This window comes from Pediculus humanus, genomic scaffold, assembly GCF_000006295.1.
Source record: "Pediculus humanus corporis 1103172107393 genomic scaffold, whole genome shotgun sequence".
NCBI classification, from domain to species: Eukaryota; Metazoa; Arthropoda; class Insecta; order Psocodea; family Pediculidae; genus Pediculus; species Pediculus humanus.
In genome coordinates, this window is record NW_002987019.1 from 132,486 (window position 1) to 152,122 (window position 19,637).

General features: G+C 27.9%; 2 protein-coding genes across 2 annotated transcripts; one reads left to right on the forward strand and one right to left on the reverse strand.

Moving 5' to 3' along the window:
* Window positions 1-1,014: 1,014 nt before the first annotated feature.
* On the forward strand, window positions 1,015-4,205 carry Phum_PHUM044040 (pdz domain protein arc, putative; the record flags this gene model as incomplete). The annotated part of the gene is made up of 4 exons (XM_002423175.1): window positions 1,015-1,057; window positions 1,771-3,197; window positions 3,653-3,905; window positions 4,072-4,205. The coding sequence occupies 4 exons, from the start codon at window positions 1,015-1,017 to the stop codon at window positions 4,203-4,205; spliced, it is 1,857 nt and encodes a 618-aa protein (XP_002423220.1).
* A 1,564-nt stretch (window positions 4,206-5,769) lies between these two features.
* Phum_PHUM044050 (uncharacterized protein) lies at window positions 5,770-15,301 on the reverse strand (the record flags this gene model as incomplete). The annotated part of the gene is made up of 22 exons (XM_002423176.1): window positions 5,770-5,894; window positions 5,987-6,134; window positions 6,209-6,541; window positions 6,591-6,896; window positions 7,146-7,268; window positions 7,392-7,567; window positions 7,708-7,886; window positions 8,006-8,314; window positions 8,385-8,608; window positions 8,685-8,914; window positions 8,945-8,970; window positions 9,068-9,256; window positions 10,371-10,569; window positions 10,702-10,864; window positions 10,935-11,030; window positions 11,317-11,413; window positions 11,727-11,761; window positions 11,960-12,192; window positions 14,107-14,251; window positions 14,507-14,776; window positions 14,850-15,035; window positions 15,272-15,301. The coding sequence occupies 22 exons, from the start codon at window positions 15,299-15,301 to the stop codon at window positions 5,770-5,772; spliced, it is 3,822 nt and encodes a 1,273-aa protein (XP_002423221.1).
* Between the last annotated feature and the right edge of the window lie 4,336 nt (window positions 15,302-19,637).

Sequence of the window (19,637 nt, forward strand, 5' to 3'; positions counted from 1 at the left end):
AAGTATAAAAAAATGAAAAATAATAGTAAAGTTTCATCCATCCACCCCCCATCTCTCTCTCTCCCCCTCATTCTGTCTCCCCCCCTCTCTCTTTAAAAGATTCTCCTAAACGTTATTTATTATCATTATTTTGAAATTTAAAAATTTTTACCTTCAAGGTAAATTCACTTTTTCTTTCTCTCTCTCTCCCCCTCTCTCTCTCTATCTTTTGCCGATCCCATAAAAAAAATTTTTTTTTTTTTACGAAAGGGCTTGAGACCTTTACATAACTTAAAGGTTAAATTGAAAGTCAAAAGTACTCGTAGGTGTTATAAACAAAAAAATAAAAACCTTAAAACCTGATTTTCATCCGTTCGTTATAATAATAATAATAATAACGTTTTAAGTTTTATTGTTATGACTTATTTTGATCGGGGAATAAAAAAAAGGGAAGGAAGAAGGGAGTGGAGGAGGTAGAAGAAAAGGGAGCATAAGACAAACGAAATGTAGAGAAATGGGGAAATGGGAGAATGTGGGGGAGGGGGAGAACGCACCTTATTTTTTATTTTGTATTATCAAACGTAGAATTGAAAATTTTTTTTTTAATTTTGCGACACGTAAATAATTTCTTTACCGATATCTTCTCCCACGCCCGTATTTATTATGAACATTCCGTTGTTTCTTTTACTTAAAAAAAAAATTATTTGACCGTAGTATCATTATTATTATTATTATTATTACCACATCCTACGACACAATAATCAAACTAAAATGAATTTGACCGTAAGTTAAACCCAGAAAAGTAATTTCTACGCTTGACGAACCGCGCAAGTTTAGTTTTAAAAAAAATAATTTTTATTTTTTTGTTTAGTTTTTTAGTCTTGTTTTGTGCGATGAAACAACTAAAACGGATATTTATTTATTTATTTATTTAAATAGTTTTCCGTAGTTTTATTATTATTATTATTATTGTTTATTTTATTTTTGTTTGTTTAAAAAAAAAAAAAAAAAACAAAACATAAAAAATTATGCGAAATGTCGAGAAAAAGATTTAAAAGACGTTCGACGATACTAAAATGTAAGATTTTTTTTCTTTTTTTTTTTTTTTACTACGAGTTATTGTTTTTGGGGGCTTCTTTTGGGGGGGGGGGGGATTGGATTTTTCCGATAGTAATAAAGCAGACGATTTTTGGCGCGATCCAACCGTTGTAAATTTTTCTAAAATTTTTTTTAAAAAAAAGGGTGTAAAAGTCGTTATTTGCACTAAAATTAAACTTTTAAAATATTTTTAATGGATTGAATGTTTATCAAACACTATGATGGTAAATAAAAAAAACAAAACATAAACAATAATAATAATGATAATAATAATGAAATGGAAAAGACGGAAAAAGTTTTCCCATTTTTTTTTTTTAAACAAAAAATTTGTTTTGTATTGTTTTAAATGTATTATCCGTATACGTATATGAGTCGTTAAACTTTTTTTTTGTTTATGAAAAACAACGTACCACTAAAAACTACTTGAAATGTTACGCATCCATAAACATTCATCCTCTTAAAAAAAAAAAAAAAAAATTCCATTAATTTGGAAGAATTCATCTCCTGCCACGCATCGTTCCTTTCGTTAATTACTATTTTGAAAATTTAACTTTTTTTCGTTTTTATTTATAAATTTTTTTTTGTTATTATTATTATTAATATTATTATTAATAAAATTTATGTTGTTTTAAAAAGAAATTCATAAATTTGAAAATTAATGACCGTTTTTTTTTTTGTTCCTGTCGATTTCAGATTTGTCTTTGTGGAACAAAGGGATATCTCAAAAATGGCGGCGTTTAAGACGACGCTGCACATCTTTTACCACCGGTTCCTCCGTCAATAATTATATTTCATCTCAAGGTCATCTTCACAGAGAATCTCTATTAGATTTAGATGCGACGTGTGACGTACCGGTAATAAGACGAAATAGCGGTGGTAGCAGTAGCGGTTCGATTGTCATAACACCGAAACGAGTTATGCCACCGTCTAAAGACAACGATGTTTTTCCAAAATCCGATACATTATCTTTGGATGGAAGTTTTCTTTCGCCGAAACCACCGAAAAGTAAAAGTTCGAGCGATAAAATATTATCAGACGTACAGCAAATGTTACGTAGCAAATTGAATAGAATACATGCCGGACTAAGAAAACGACGAGCCGTATCGATACACGAAGTTCAAACAAACAGAGCACAACAGCATCCGATATTTTACGTGCCTTTACCATTAAACTCATCTAGTCAAAACGGTAGTAGCATTCACGACAATATAGTCGAAAGAGACGACGAAAACGATGATGACTGTACCGGTCACCTGAGTTTACCACCGTTTGCATTTCGAGATTCGAACGATAAAGTAAATTACGAATTAAATAGTAAAACCTCGAGTGTGTGCTCATCCGGAAGAGGAACTTGTGCGTCTGACGATGGCGACAGAAGGAGCACATCGAGTAATAGGTCTTTAGCTTCCGGTAAAGACGTTAACGAAAACGGAGATTACACGTGGGGTAAAGACAACGGATATCACAGCATCGAAATACAACAACAACAACAACAACAATACGATCGAGTTTATTGTGATAAATGGACGAGTCCGACGAGAGATAAAATCACGTCAAACGATATATTAAACGATCATAATCGTTTCGATTTTATACACGCATCCGAAAAAAGGAATAATGTTAAATTTGCCGTTAACGAATCAACGAAAAACATGGAAACTCCTGTTACGAAATTTTGCAGAGCGAGATTATCCGAACATTCGAAAAATCATCATTATTTAACTTCGAGATTCAGTGCATGCGAACCTTCTAAAAATTTCTTTCACATCGGAAGTCCCATAACGAATCGTTTCATCACGTGTCAAACGTTTACAGATTCTGGACCATCTTCTCTTCCGTACAGCATACAAGAAAATTCAAATTACGATAACGATAAAAAATTATTAAATCCTTTACCCATATTGGAAGATTTACCACCGAAAGGTGATAGAAAGATGACTTCTTCTGCTGCTTTATCTCAAGCTTTGAGAAATAGAACTAGATCGCAATCACCTTTAAAAAAAGGAATAAAAAATTATTGTAAAAAAAACGTTTGGGATAATAATAATGATGATAAAAATGAAGAGAAAAATTTTGAAGAAAATGATAACACATCGTTAAGAATTAACGGCAGTAGAGAAGTAAGTTTTTTTTTTTCTTCCATTCTTTGTTTTGTTGTAACAAACAAACACAAAAGTATCACTTCATTGTTTTGTTTGTTAATTTGGGAAGTTTTTTATTTATTATTATTATTATCTGATATATGTAACTAACCTTAAATGTTGTTCTCCACCCATTTCCTTGCAGGTGAAAAATTCTTGCTAACAATTTTAACAAAAAAAAAAAAAAAACTGTGAGAAAATTTTTTTTAGTATAAATTTAGAACAATAAACAGGATGCTACACTAAGCAAATTTCTTTTTTGTTTGTTTGTTCGTTTGTTCGATACCCGTTTGTAATTTTAAACCCTTTAATACTAAAAAAATTTTTTTTTTTTTTTTACGTAACTCAATTGAATTGTGAATTCACACTATTTAAATATAGGGAATACAATTGGTGACGTCATCATTAATAAACTCAATTCTATTTAATTCCAGAATTTACCGTTGAAATTAGATTCGGATAGTGCAGACGATGAAAAAGAAAGTAGTAAATTTTGCACACTTCCAAGACATGGTAAAGGATCCGGATTTTCAATATTAACCGTTACATTTACAAAAGGACCAGGACAAAAAGGTTTAGGTTTTAGTATTGTCGGAGGAAGGGATTCCCCTAAGGGTCACATGGGAATTTACGTTAAAACGATATTTCCAACGGGACAAGCAGCCGAAAGTGGAGCTTTAAAAGAAGGTTCGTTTTTTTTTTTTTGGTAAAATATTCAATCGACGACTTCCCACGATACGTAAAAAAAAAAACAAATTTATTTGGTTAACGCACGAATATACAATCGTAACAAACAACAACAATCACGACAAACACGGGTAAAATATAAAAAAATTTATTTTTTGTGTTACAGGTGACGAAATATTAGCAGTTAATCAAAAACCTTTTCACGGTTTAAGTCATCAGGAAGCCATAAACGTATTTAAAGAAATTAAAAATGGCGCCGTACAATTACACGTTGGAAGACGACAGTACAAAAAACGTTGATTGTTGTTTGTTTGTTTGTTTCTTCCTCCAATCATCCGATAAATCCCAGCCAGATTTTTGTAAATTTTTTATTTTTATTAAATTTCAAATTTATTATTAAAAAATTATTTATTTTGTAAAAAAAAAAAATAATAAAATAAAAAAAAATTCATTTAAGGCATTTTTTTTTACTTTTTTTTTTGGGGGGGGGGCAGGCGGAAGGCGAAGGAAAAAAAAAAGGCGGTAAAAATTTTTAAATTTTTTTTAAGGGACAAGATTTTCATGCAAAATAAATAAATAAATAAAATTAAGCCGTAATTAATTTTATTTACCGTTTCATTGAAATAACAATTTTTTTTTTTCCAAGTACAAAACAATTTAATAATAATAATAATAATAATAATAATAATAATAATTTTTTTTTTAATAAAGAAAACAATTGAAAATTATAACAACATGAAAATAAATAAAAAAAAAAAATTAAATTCTGGAATTGTTTCATTCATTCACCACGGTAATATATATATGTACAATTTGAGCTTTTAAAAATATCATCGGAATGTTTTATTCGTAACAAAAGAAAAACAATTTTCCAAGCAATTTTATTATTATTATTATATACGGAAAAGACACTTTAAAGAGAGATTAGGGGAATGAGAGATGGGGGCGGGGGGAGGTTTAAATCCCCTAATCAAGCACAATTTAAAATCTTATTATTTATTTTTATTTTTTCATAATTAAAGAAACAACAAATAAACTTTTTTTTTTCTTAAACGCTTTTTTTATAATATATATAAAAACGAATTGAATTTTCATAACTAATTTTCATAACTTAGAATAACTTAGTAAGTTAAGTTCTAATCTTATTATTTATTGCTTCTTATCGACGAAGCTAAGTACAAAGGAAGATCATACATAACTGAGACCCCAAAATTTTCTTTCTCTCTCTCTTTTTTTTTTTAACAGTCTCAATACATACATTATTATTATTATCATATCGTTTGGTTGTGGCATACCCGTATGCACCCCCCAAACATTTTTATATTAATAATAATAATAATTTTTTTTGAGTTTTTACACAACAATACAATCTTATACTTAACTTTTTCTTTTTTTTTTTTAAAGTAAATTAAAAATTATTAAAATCTAATTATCTAAATCCTTATTAACAGTCTTATATATATAAAAAATAAGTGTCAGGTAAAACAATAATAATAATAATAATAAATTTTAACAAGTAAATAAAATAAAAAAAACTACAAAAGAAAAACTAAAATAAAAAAAATAATAATACTTTTCGTGTATATCTTAAAATTATTTATTTATTTAAATTAATATCATTATTATTAATATTATTATTAACAATAATAATTAATAATAATAATAATTATTAACATGCTTTTTTAAAAAAAAAGTTTTTGTTATTATTTAAATAAATTGATTTAAACATTAGTATATCTAAATATTAAATAAACTTAACTTTTATTTATTATTAACAATTTAAATTTTTTTCTCTTTTAAATGAATTATTATTATTATTATTAATTAATAAGTCGTGTTGGCAGCCTTTATTAATAATTAATTATTAACCTACATTTGATAATCGAACTCTACACGTGTAGCAGCACTGAGTGTGAAACCTGTAAACTCGACACATATTTTTTGCTAAAACACTATGACAAAGTTTTGATTGATCTTTACAATCGCCTCCTGAAAACAAACCAATTTTTTATAATTTTATGAGTTGGTTGTCGTTGTTGGTTGTTGGTTGTCGAAGGAATGTTTTCGAAAAGACAACTTACCAACCACGCATGGAGGTCCTTTACATATTTTCATAACGGACGGTCTCGGTTGATCTCTGCACGCATTACCTGCTGGTTTTTTAGTACCGTACCAAACGCATTGTAATATTCGATATTTAACGCCCTCCGTTTCGCATTCGGCAGCACACTTTAATATAAATTTAAATAATGTTTTTTTTTTTTTATAAGATTAATCATGGGGGGGGGGCATTTAATTTTTACCTCCGACCATTCTCCCACTTTCCAAGTGCCTTTACATTTGTCATTGTAACATTCTTGTCGCTGAGTCGGTTTTTCGTTTTGATCGCAAAGTGACGAATCAACTTCCGTACCGTTTTTATAAGTGCAAGATATATCTCTTTTTTGCATGGCCGTATTCCAGGTAAAACATCTTGAATCTTCGCATAGAGACCAATCCGTATGAGTCCAACTCGGGCATTCCAGTCCGCAATTTTGTATTTTATTTGGAGTTTCCAAACCGGCATCTTCGCATAAGTCACCTTTAACTTCTTGCGTTGTGTTGTTTAATTTAACAAGGCATCGAATGGTTCTCGTCTGTCGTGACAAACAACACAACACAATAATTTTATGTTATTAAACAAACTGTTTTTTTATTATTATTATTAACTCTCGTTCCTACCTGAAATCCATTTTCGCCGCAAGAGACGGTGCAACTGCTCCACGGCTTTATTTCCCATTCAAATTTTAAATTTTTCGGATTTCCTTTTCCCAATATAATCATTGGACCCATCGAATCTTCCGCATCGGAATCTGTATCTTCGGTATAGTCGTCCGGCAATGGAAAGGGTCCCGGATGATCGGCCAATAATGAGCGGTGACCGGGGGCTAAGTCAGCGGCAAGAGCCCTGTGCCCCCTAGAACTTCCAAAAGCCTGAAAAGGCAAAAGGTTCTGTGCTTTTTATTAATATGAACCTTTTTTAAATAAATTGCAAAAACAATTTAAATATAATATTATAAAAAAATCAAAGTATTACAAATGATGAAAAATTAAATAAAAATTTTAAGAAATAGATGATCAAAGGAAAACACATAAAAAAAATATATGTATAAAGAGAGAGTGAGAGAGAGAGAGAGACAGTGCGAAGAAAAAGAAAAAAAAAGGTAATGAGATAATTTTTTTTTATAAAGCCAGGCTCACCTGGAGATTAGCCAAAAGTTGTTGAAAATGAGGCATAGCGCGAGAGCTGCCAGAACTTGAAAATCCCCCAGGGCCCGAAGGATAAGGTCCTGAGGGTTGGCTGAAAAATTCCTCACTTTGGTCCTGCATGCCAAGAAAAAATAAGTTCTTAAAAAGTTATAGGAAAGATTTATGAAGAGAAAATAAGAGAGATGGTATAAAATCTTCTTCTTTTCCTTTTCTTTTTTTCTCTTTATTTAATTTTACCTGATCGGATTTTAATGTCGTTGATGTTAATGGCGGCCATGATTTATCATAATTATTTATTGAATTAAAATCTTCTTTAGAAATCGGTTTGATCGTCGGAATGGGTTTATATTTTCTTTGTTTTGTCTTTTTCGGCGGAGGAATACCATCAGGTTTTAATTCGTGACTTAAATCATCTTCGTTTGGTAAAAGAAATGATTTTTGACTTCCTACAACAGCATCATCACCTGCATCAGCAAAACAATTTATCCATTGATAAAAATAATCATAACAAACAGTATTTGTTTAATCATAACAAAAAAAAAATTATTTTTACTCGAATCTGCATTGGGCTCATAATAACTTGGATTTTCCAAATTATTTTGAGTTTGATGTATTTCTTCTGAATTTGGAAAATGTCCAGGCAATGGTTTTACTGTCACCGTTATATCAGCCGTTGATCTCGATGCTATGCAAGTATAAACTCCGCTATCTCTATAAGACATGTTATTTATTCTCAATGCTCCTTTTTTAGATATTTTAAATTTTTTACTTTGTTGTAAATATTTGTGATCTTTCGCCCATTGAATTTTAGCCCTGCAATTCGAAATTGTTACGTTAAAAAAAAAAATTACGATAGAAAATTTTTATTATATATATCGATAACACAGTACCTGTCAAATCTTTTAACCGGACATTTAATTTTAACTTGAGTACCCAAAAAAACTTGTGCGCTACCACCAATTTTTAACGATATTTTTTTTTTCCCAGCGTTCGTTTGAACGTACGTTTGATTTATGGCACTGGCAATAACCGGTCGATCCGTTTCCACACATGATTTTGTATTGCATGGTTTTTTATCCGGGGGTTTTATGGAAGGACACATTGATATGGGCCGATCCATGATATGATTTTGAGCCATGACTTGTTTGCATTGAACGGTTCTGAGATAAAGATGCACAATAAGCTAAAAATCATTTTTAAGAAAAAAATTTTTAGTATACCATTAGTTACCTTGTTTTTAAACCTCCGCCACATCTTTTCGAACATTTTGACCAATCTCCGGTATGCCATCGTACCGGACAATCTAATACGTTACAATATTGTCGATCCGGCGGTGGCGGTTGAGGACACATGCTGTTAGGTACGACAACGGTAGTACCTCCACCTCTGGTCACTTCGTGTATGCAATTAACTTCTCTTGTTTGTATTCCGATGCCGCAAGATTTAGTACAAGGCTGTCACAAAAACATTTTTTTTTTTTATTTAAGGTTGAAAATACGAAAATAAAAAAAAAAATTAATTAAATTTTACTTGAAAATCAGAATAATTCCATCGTGGAGGACACGGTTGATCGTTACAAGTTCTTATTAAACTTTCCGGTCTGGTTTCCGGTGAGCATAGTAAGGGTACGACAACTTTCTGATCGTCATCTCTTATACAATTGATTATGGATTCTTGTACGCCACCCAAACAAGATGCACTGCAATGAGTGAATCCTTGTTGCTTCCACGAATACGTTTTACCGGATGATTCAGGTGCAACTTTAAGTTTTTTTTGTGATTGCGAAGAACCATGAGAATATTGATCGGACACAGGTCTGTCTTTTGATATATCCATCCTATGAAAATCATTAACGAATATTATTTTTAAAAGAATCCATTTTTGACATTAAAAAAAAATTTTTTTCTACTTACTTATTATTCATAACGCAAGGATCTAAAACACATCTTTCGAGTGTCGAAGGTTTTGGTCCTCTGCATTGTTCGTCTGGTAATCTTGCAATGGCACCCGTTAATTCCAAATATATTTTACATTCGACTCCTCTTTTTCTTACACCTTCACCGCATGTCACGCTGCAGGGTCCCCATTTTTCGGGAATAAAACTAAAAAAATTAAAAACTTATTATTTCTATTACCCTAACTCATCAACTAAAAAACTTAACTAAAAAAAAAATTCTAAAAGTTTTCTTCGAAAAAAGTCATGCAAACTCGATTAAAAAGTTTTGTTTGTTTGTTAACGACACGACAATATGTTGTTGTCATAATAATAATAATAATCAATTACATTATGTTATTAAATTTGTGATAAATCAACAAAGAAAATATTCAATAATTTTACTTAACGGAAAAAAGTACGTAGAAAATAATAATAATAATTTTATACTCAAGTAATAAATTTTTTTTATGCACGTAAAACGGTTTTTGTTTGTTTGTTTGTTTGTTTATTCCTATATAATAAAAATTTTAACTAATCTACTTTAAAAAAAAAAATAAATTACTTCGCATTGTGTACCTAAAGTCTAAGAAAAAAAGTAATAATAAAATGATTAAAAAAATTTTTTTACACCACGTGATACAAAAATTTTTATAAGAAAAAATAATAATAGTATAAGTGTAAATTGTGTGCAGGGGAATGGGGGGAGGGGGGAGGGAGAGGTTTTTTTTTTTTTTTTTTTTTTTTAGTTATTTGTTTTTAAAATGTTTCCTACCTGATAAAAAGCCAGCCGCAAGCAAAGAATACTTTGTAGTTACTAAAAAACCTGATTCATTGAAAAACTTTTTTTTTTTTGTTACCATAACAATATTATTATTATCATAACGAATGAGTTATTATTTAATTGTGATAAGTTAAAATGAGTTAAGAAAAATGTTATGAATAAAAAAAAAAGAAATTTTCTTTTTAATTTTTCTTTTCAAATGTTTTATGTTTGTTTCATCGTAATTTGTATCGAAAAATAAATAAATCGATAATATTTGAAGAAAATAATAATAACAATAATAATAATAATAATAATAATAATAATAATAATAATAATAATAATTTTTTGTGTTATCAAATGTTTTTTTTTTGTTATCATGAGTAAGAATTTTTTGTTTTTTTTTAAGAAAGTACATTAATAAAAACAAAAATTTTTTATTTTTTTTTCTTTCGTAAAATAGTTTATTCGATAAAAATAACGATAATGATGATAATGATAATGATAATAAAAAACTTACGTGGCGCCAATAGAATGATGAGATGGAATTATTTCACTTCCGACAAGTTTTTCGGCTGTTGCCCCATAAGGACCTGATTCGATGGGACCCAAAAGTGGTACAACCGGTGGATAACCACGATAAAATGTCTGTTGTTGTTTTAAATTTTTTTCTTCTTTTTCTCCATTTTTAATTTCTTCTTCTTCTTCTTCAATTCCTTCTTTAAAATATGAATCCCCACCGTTAATAATATGTATTTTTTAATAATTAAATTTAAAAAAATAAAATCCACATTTTTTTATAGTTATTACAGTAACGTAATTAAATAATAATAATATTTAATGATACGAACCCGACGATGATGATTTTGTCGTTTCCGGACATTGAATCCCCGAATGACACGTTTGTATCGATGTTGGCTTATCGAATTCGTTACATGGAACGTTCGAGGGTTTCGAACCATTTTTACAACCGATTGTTCTCGTTTGAATTCCTTCGCCGCACGATACGGAACACTAAAACGGATATGATGATAATGATAATAAACGTAACGTAATTTAATGTATGTTAATGTCTGATACTCACTCCCGACCATTCGAGTGCTACCCATTTAGGACAATCCATTATTTTGCAAGATTCTTCAGTTGATGGTTTTGTTTTCGAACAATGATAATCAGGTACCTAAAAAAAAAATATGATAAAAATTGTTTGGAGTGATAAATTTCCGTCGAAAATTTATATTAAATAAAATATTAAAATCGTCTGCTTTATTATTATTATCATTATTATTATTATTATTTGCGTGATGATGTTTGAGTTGAGAAAAAAAAAATAAAAATAATTTATTTAATTTAAAAAAACATTTATTTTGCTATTCTTTTTTAATTTAAAAAAAAAAAAATTGTAAACAAATTAAAACAAACATAATTATGTTAACAAACAAACAAACAAATGTATATATTTTGACAAAAACAAAACTAAAATGCGTCAGATAATTAAGAAGAAAAAAAAAACAATTAACAACTTTTAACTCTTTTAAAATCTTTTCTTTTTTAAAGTTTTTTCTCGCAGTGTTGCCACCACCACCAGCACCGCCGCCACCCCCACCACCACCGCCGCCACCCCCACCACCACCACCGCCATCGCTACCACCCTTAAAATTGTTTTTTAGGTTTTAGCCTTTGAAACTTTTTTTTTTAAAAAAAAAAAAAAACTTTGTAAATTTGGCGTGATCCCTTTTTTTTTTCTTTTCGTTTGGGGTATAAAAAAAAAAAAAAGAAAATCATTTTTGGGGAGCAATGTGAAAAGAAGAACAAAAAACTTTAAAGAAGAAAATTTTTTTTTTTCTTTTATTCGTCCATTAAGTTTTTTCTACACCTAAAAGAAACTTCTAGAACAATTTTAACTCGAAACTAACATTGTTAAATGTTTTTAACTTTTATTAAAAAAAAATAGGAAGGTTGAGAACGTTAACTTTTTTTTTTTTTCCTCGAAAATTTCGATTTTAATGGGAGTAAAAGGGAGGAGGAGAAGGGGGAGGAGGGAGGCAAATAATAATAATAATTGATTGTATTATCAAAAGGGTTAATTTAAATCCAAAAAAAACTTACAGTAATTGAAGTAAAATTAATTTTTTCGCTACAATAAACGTTTCGATTTTTGATTCCGTTTCCGCACGTGGCCGAACATGGCCCCCATTCGTCGATTGACCATCTCGTAGAACATGGATTATCGTTACAATCCACGATTTTTGCGGGGGGCTTTATCGATGAATTACATAAAAGTTCATCCATTTCTTCGCCGGTTATACGATTTTTACAAACCGCTCTCGACATTTTATAACCTTTAACACAAAAAAAAACCGCGCACTCATAAACCATCCATCTATACTTTATTTTTCGCAATTTTTTTATATTTATTTCAGTGAGAAATTACCTATTATTATTATTATTGATTATCGATTATAATTATAAAAAAAAAAAAATTTATTCGAGTAGATTAAATGCTTAAAAAAAGAGAGAGAAAGAGAGAGAGAGAGAGAAAGAAAGAGAGAGAGAGAGAAAGATAGAGAGAGAGAAAGATAGAGAGAGAGAAAGATAGAGAGAGAGAAAGATAGAGAGAGAGAAAGAAAGAGAGAGAGAGAAAGAAAGAGAGAGAGAGATTTTATAATGACGAACGATAATTATCCTTTTTAAAAAATTGCTGCTGACCTTTTTTTTTTTTCTTTTTTTTTCGACACAAAAGAACTTTCTAGAAAAAAGTTTAATAATAACAAAAAAAAAGAAAAAGTCGTTATTCAAATCATTTAAAAAACATTCATACTTATTACATTTATATTATTATTATTATTATTACAAAAAGCGATTTCGATTTTTTTCGGGGGCGTTAACGACTTCCTAAAATTTTTTTTTCTCTTTTCTTTTCTTTTCTTTTCCTTTTTTTCCTTTTTTTTTTTTTTGAATTTTAATTTTTTTGTTGTTAACATTGATGCTAATGATAATAATAATGATAATGATTAGAAGCAGAAGAAAAAAAAAAATTTTTAACATCTTGTTATTCACTTATACTTTAACGATTTCGATTAATAAACGGGGGGAAAAAACAAAAAAACATTAAAATTATCATTATTATCATTATCATTATTATTATTAATAAATTTTAAAGAAAAAAAAAATTTTTTTACTTAAATAAATTACTCGAAACAAATAATTTTAATTTTGTTATTAGAAAATAAAAAAAAAAAGAAAAAAAAAAGTTTTCCTTTTTTCTTTTTTTTTTCCCTTATTGATTTTGCTTTATATTTCATAATCTCAAACTCCCGAGGGAATAAAATTTGAAATTTTGGCACAAAAACTACTACAAGAAAAACTACAACCACCCAAGAGACGCATTTAAACAACAATTTTTAAAAATCTTTTTTTTTCTCTAAAAGAAAAAAAAAAAAATAATGAAGATTTCAAACTGAGATTACAACACGCACAAAAAAGCCCGAAAAAATTTTTTTTCTCCCCGCCTACCTCCCTCCCCTCCCCCCATTTTCTTTTTGTCAAATTCGAGAATTTTTTATTTAAAAAAAAAAAAATTTTTTTTCCTTTGCAAATTTTCAATGACGAAAAGTAATTTTTTAAATTTTCTCAAGTTTTCGTGATAATTACGTTTTGTTTTAACCCCCTTCCCCCTCGCCCCCGAAGAAAAAAAAAATTTTTTTTCTCTTATTTTAAATTATTCAAAAAAATAAAAACTTTTTTTTCTTCCCTTCTCTCTCCTCCTCCTTCTCCTCCTTCTACTTCTCTCCCCCCTTTTAAATCATATAATTATTTTTAAGAAATAAAGAAAATTGAAATATTTTAACTCGAAACGAATAATAATAATAATAATTATTAATATTATTATTATTATTATTATTTATTTATTTATTTATTTAAAAAAAAGAAGGAAAAGTTTTAAATAATTGTACGAGTTAACGGAAAACGTAAAAAAAAAAAAACAAAATTATTTCGTTTGTTATTGATATAAAGGTTCGGCAAAGTTCGGTTAAGTTCGGTTTTTTACGTTTACACAATAATATAATTATTTTCTAACCAATCGAATTTTTCCAAGTACTTTAAATGTTTTTATTTATTCATTTCCGTTTGTTTATTTTTACAAACGTAAAAAATTTTTTTTTTTAAATTTTCCTTCGAGGTGAAAGGTGAAAGTTGAAAGGTTAAAATTTAAACTCTAATGAAAAAATTGGAAAAAAAAAAAATATTATTACCTCCTCCACATGTTACAGAGCAAAGGGATGCTGATTTTTCTTCCCATTGATATAAAGGTTGAGCACAAGTTGATCCATCACCTCCGCAAACTCCGCATTCGTCAATTCTACGATTTGATCCGATTCGAAGATCGCACCCGACTCTCTGATATAAAAACGGAAATTTATGCTAGATTAACCTTTTAACCTTTTTTTTTTTTTTTCCAAGTAGTAAATTTTAAATCAGTCATCTGAATAATAATGTGACGTTACATTAATCAAAAATAATAATAATAATCATTTGACTATGTATTTTTTTATTATTATTAAAAAAAATTGTTGACCTTTAAAAAGATTTTTTAAATGAAATTGTATTTACAAAAAAAAAATTTTTTTGGGGGGAGGGGAGGGAAGACCTTACCAAACATTTTCCATTCACGCACATATCCAAACTTCCAAGTCTGCAACGTGTTCCATCGCGGACTTTGGGTGCCAATTGTACAATTATCGAACTTTCATCATCTTCCTCAGATTTTTCTTTAGGTTCCTTATCAGGTTTTCCGCGACATGTAAGCGAACAAGGTTCGTTATCATCATAATGAGCAGACCATTTTAAATATTGATCATCGTATGGGGATTCGTTAAATGCTGCACATTGTTCTTCTCGAAAATCCACGGGTTCTGAACACGCCTAAAAAAACCAACATTAATTCATTTTTTTTATTATCCTCGCGAAAGTTTCAATTAGGTATTATCTACCGTACCTGCATGTTGCATATTTTATAACGAATTCCTTCCCCGTGACATCCCCCACCATTATTCGATATCCGACATCTTCTCATTTGATAAGATATACCACCGTCGCAATGTCTCGAACACGTGCTCCACGGTGACCATGATGACCATCCTCGTTGTCTTTCCTTAACATTTTCTCCTCTTTTTTCCGGTTCCTATTCGACGACCCCGACGAAAAAATAAATAATAATAATAATAATAATAAATGAAAGGAAAAAAAAATCAACATTCATAATGCAAGATTAATTTTCTTCAACATCGTTTTATGTTTTCGTTTTCAATTATAAAACTCATTTCTTAGTTATTCTTTTCCTGAATACAAAATTATAAAAATGAATGCTGAGAAAGAAAAAAGAGAGAAAAAGAGAGAGAGAGAGAAAAGAAAATTTACGCTTCTAATACTCATAAAAGATTTACACATTTTCTTACTTTATTAAAAAAAAAAAAAATTATAAATAATAATAATAATAATTTTTTTCCTCCCCCCCTTTTTTTTTTTTAATTTCGCAACTTTAAATTGTTAAACAAAAAAAAATTATTATTATTATTATTATTCAACGTTTTGTAAGTATTAAAATTTAGTGGCGGATTTAGTATTGGCATTTAAGAGAGAGAGAGAGAGAGAGAGAGAGAGAGAGAGAGAGACAAAGAGAGAGAGTAAGAGGAAAATGTATATAATTTGAATTACGTATGCGACATATATATATACGATTCTTCTCCTATATATACATTTAATCCGATTTATTTTCAAATTGAAATTTCTTTTCTTTTTTAATTTCGCACGTGTTTGGTGCGTGCGTGCACGTGTGTAAAATGATCTATAAAAAAAATAATAATAATAATAATTGTAAAAAAAAATCCCAAGTAAAAAGGAAAATCGTTTCCATTTATAAAATAAAAATAATATCAATATGTACAAAATATAAATATATGAATTAGCAAAATTACAACGGTTGTTGGTTTTGTTTGTTTGTTTTAAATTCGGTTGAAAATAAGACTGAGAAAAACTATAAAAGTTTAATTTTAAGAAAATTATTATTAAACAAAATGACAACGAAACAAATTTATATGTTTTGTTAACTAATTAATGAATGAGTTTTAATAAATTATATTTTGAACGTATAATTAGTTTAACAGGCACACGCACACGCACGCACATTTCGAGCCTTTTTTTTTTGGTTTTTATCATACGAACGCATGAATTTTTTTTTTATTTCGAAAATAAAGTTTTTAATAAAAAAAAAAAAAAACAATATATATCTTTTATAATTACAATTGGATCGGTTGTTGTTGTTGTTACACACAGACACACTTGCTGAAGAGGTTGTAGTAAAGGTTTTGATTTCATTTGCACGCACTCTCCTTCCCCCTACCCTCGGTCGCCATTTTTTTTTGAAATATTATGTGTGTGTGTAAGTGTAAGTGTAGGAAAAACATCGAATCCTCCTTGTTTGTTTTAACACAAATACGAATTCATTTTTTTAAGTGGACCGAATTTTAATAAAGAAAAGTGTTGTTACGTAATAGGCCGTTAGTCATGTTTTTTTTTTGTCAGTGCAGACAACGTGACAACTCAAAATTATTATTATTATTCTTTAGTCGAACAATTTTCGCGTACAATTTTTTTTGAGAGGGTTTGAGAAACATTCAAAAAAAAAAAAAAAACGCGCGTCAATTAAAATTAACGAAAAAAAAACGTGGGAGGGGAAGAGGGGACGGAAAAGAGGGAGGGAGAGGGGGTAAAAGGGTAAAAGGAGGGAAAATTTAATTTTCCATTTGGAATATATTTTTTTAGAAATTTCAATCACGAATTCTTTTTTAGTCACATACATGTAAGTAATTTTTTTTTTTTTTTAATTAATAAATCAATCGTTTGAAAAAAAAATATTTTATCGATTTTAGAGAGAGAGAGAAGGGGGGGGAGAGAGAGAGAGAGAGATAGGAAAAGTTTTCCGAGGATTAACTAGCTAAGAATGAATTGTAAAAATAATTCTAGTTAAATAAAAAAAAAACTGATTAGTTTCAATGGGATAAACGAGTTAAGAATATTTAATAAATGGAATAAAACGTTTTTATTTTTTTTACCATATCTCACATCAATTTTTATTTTTTTAAATATAAATATTTCCCGCTCGAAAATAAAAATTTATTATTATTATTATTATTATTATTATTATTATTATTATTAATAATAATTTTTAAAAAATAAAAAAAGGAAATTCAAAACTTCATCGTAATTGAAAATTTATTCGATTTTTCAATTTGTTATATTTAAATTTTTTTTTTCCTTTTTTTTTTTTTTATTATTCAAAATGTTTTTATTAAGTAAAAATGTTGTTTTCTTATTTCAAAATTAAACAAATTTAAAACGCAGTAAAGAAAGAGAGAGAGAGATAGAGAGAGAGGGGAGGGGGTGAGAGTAAGAGAGAGAAAAAATATTCGTAACGAAAAGAAAAGAGAAAATTAAGAAGAAAAACAAAAGAAAATATTTTTTTTTTTAAATTTCAATTTCAATTTTTTTTTTTTCTCGTCCCAATTAATTTAAATTAATAAAAAATAATAATAATAATAATAATAATAATATGAAATAAACGTTTAAAAAAATTATGAGAGTGAGTTTTGTTGATTGTTTTAAATGATTTCGAAAAAAAAAAAAAACCTTTATAGAATTTTAATTCGAATAAAATTTTTTAAAAAAAAGTTTTTTTGTACGTTGATGACGTTCGAATCGTTTCGAACCGTTCGGAATTCCATTATATTTAAAAATGGCGTTCGTTCTGCTTTTTTTTTTTTTTCTTTTCTTTTTATGGGAGAAAAAAAAAGAAAAAAATAATCCAGGTAAGGAAAATGTCTTGTGAACAACATCGTTTATTCTGTTTCGCAACGTCGGTTTCATGTTTTATAGCACTATGGAACGTCTCTTTTTCTATCTCTCTCTCACACTCTCTCTCTCTCTCTGTCTCTCTCACTCTCTTTCGTACTTATATACACAATTTCATTTACCAATATTTTTATAATTTAAACTTTTTACGATAATAACAATAATAATAATAATAATTTTTATCTTGTTCTTTCCAAACAATTTAATTTTATCCATAAGCTAAATAAATTTTTTATTAAATTTTATACAAAAAAAAACAAAATGGCTGACGTTAATTACACATCGATTACGTCAAATCGAAATTTTTATTTTTTTTTATTGAAAAAGTTAATAATAATAATAATAATTATGAAGATGAAGATGATGATTTTTTTTTCTTTTTTTTCGGATTTTTGCTTACTTCAAAATTATTAAGGAAAAAAAAAATTCTTTTATTACTATTATTATTATTATTACTATTATTATTATTATTATTATTATTATAGTATTATTATTATTATTATTATTATTATTATTATTATTACTTTTTGTTAGTTTTCTATAGCTTTTCAAAAAAAAGAAAAAAAAAAGGAAATCCTTGCTTGGCTTTTTTTTTTTAAAAAGACATAAGTGGAAATTCAATGTAAAGAGTCCTTTCGGTTTCTTTTTTAAGTTATTTTTTTTTTTTTTTTGAGGTTGGTAATTCGTGGTGTAAAAAAGGAAAAGGTTGAGAAGGTTTTATCGGAAAACCATATTCTAAAAAAAAAAACGGATGGATGAGAAAAAAAAAATTATACAAAAGAAAATTTTTCATTTAACAAAAACCGCACCGCACTTACTTTTTTCCTTTTTTTTATTAACACAAGTAAACTTTTTTCATATTTTTTTTTTTTCTTAAAATAAAGATTTTCATTTATCGATTCTCTTTTTATTATTATTATTATTATTTTACTCTTAAATCTTTTCCGAATAATAGTAATAATAATAATGATAGTAAGAAAAAAAGGGGAGAAGAAAAAAGGGAAAATTAAGAGTTTTTGATTTGACTTTTTTTTTTTTTATTTTTCTTTCATGTTTTTTTCAAATTTTATTTATTTCAAGTTAAAATGACGACGTGAAAATTTAAAGAGACGTTCAAAAACGAAAAGTCATAGAGTAAAAAAAAAAAAAAAGAAAAGAAAAAAAAGGAAAAAAAAGGAAATGGAAAAATTTCGTAAATATTTTTTAACGTTTTCTCCAGTTTAAAAAAAAAAATTTAAAACAGAAATTTAATTAAGTTACCATAAAAAAAAAAAAATTTAAATTTTTCTTTCGATTTTTCGAAACAAAAAAAAATTTTTTTTTTTGTTACGCAATCAAATCAAATTTTATTAAAAATTTTTTCTGATTTTTTTTCCATAATTAAATAAATTATTATTATTATTATTTAAAATTCGATTCACGAATGGGAAGGGAGGGAGAGGGGGAGGGAAAAAAATTTTTTTTTTCTAATACTTACCCTCATTAATTCCAATTCTAATTGTTTTAATGTTTTCATTTCTTCTTTTTTTTCCGGCCAAAATTCTGTTATGTTGTCGGCATCGGTGTAACTCAAAACCTGTTTTTTAAAAAAATAAATAAATAAATTATTAATAAAAATTTTCTTTTTTTTTTCCAACGGTTACATTTTCAGAATCATAATTTTGTGAACGCGATTTTTTTTTCATTCAACCGCGTCTAGACGTAATAAAAATGACCTCAACCGTAACACTGGAAAAGGTTTTCCAGTTAATAAGTCAACCCTCTCCCCCCATCCTCCACTCATTTCTCATTTTTTCTTTATTTTATCATTTACAACTCGTGATATGTTATTATTATTATTATTATTATTATTATTATTATTATTATTATTATTATT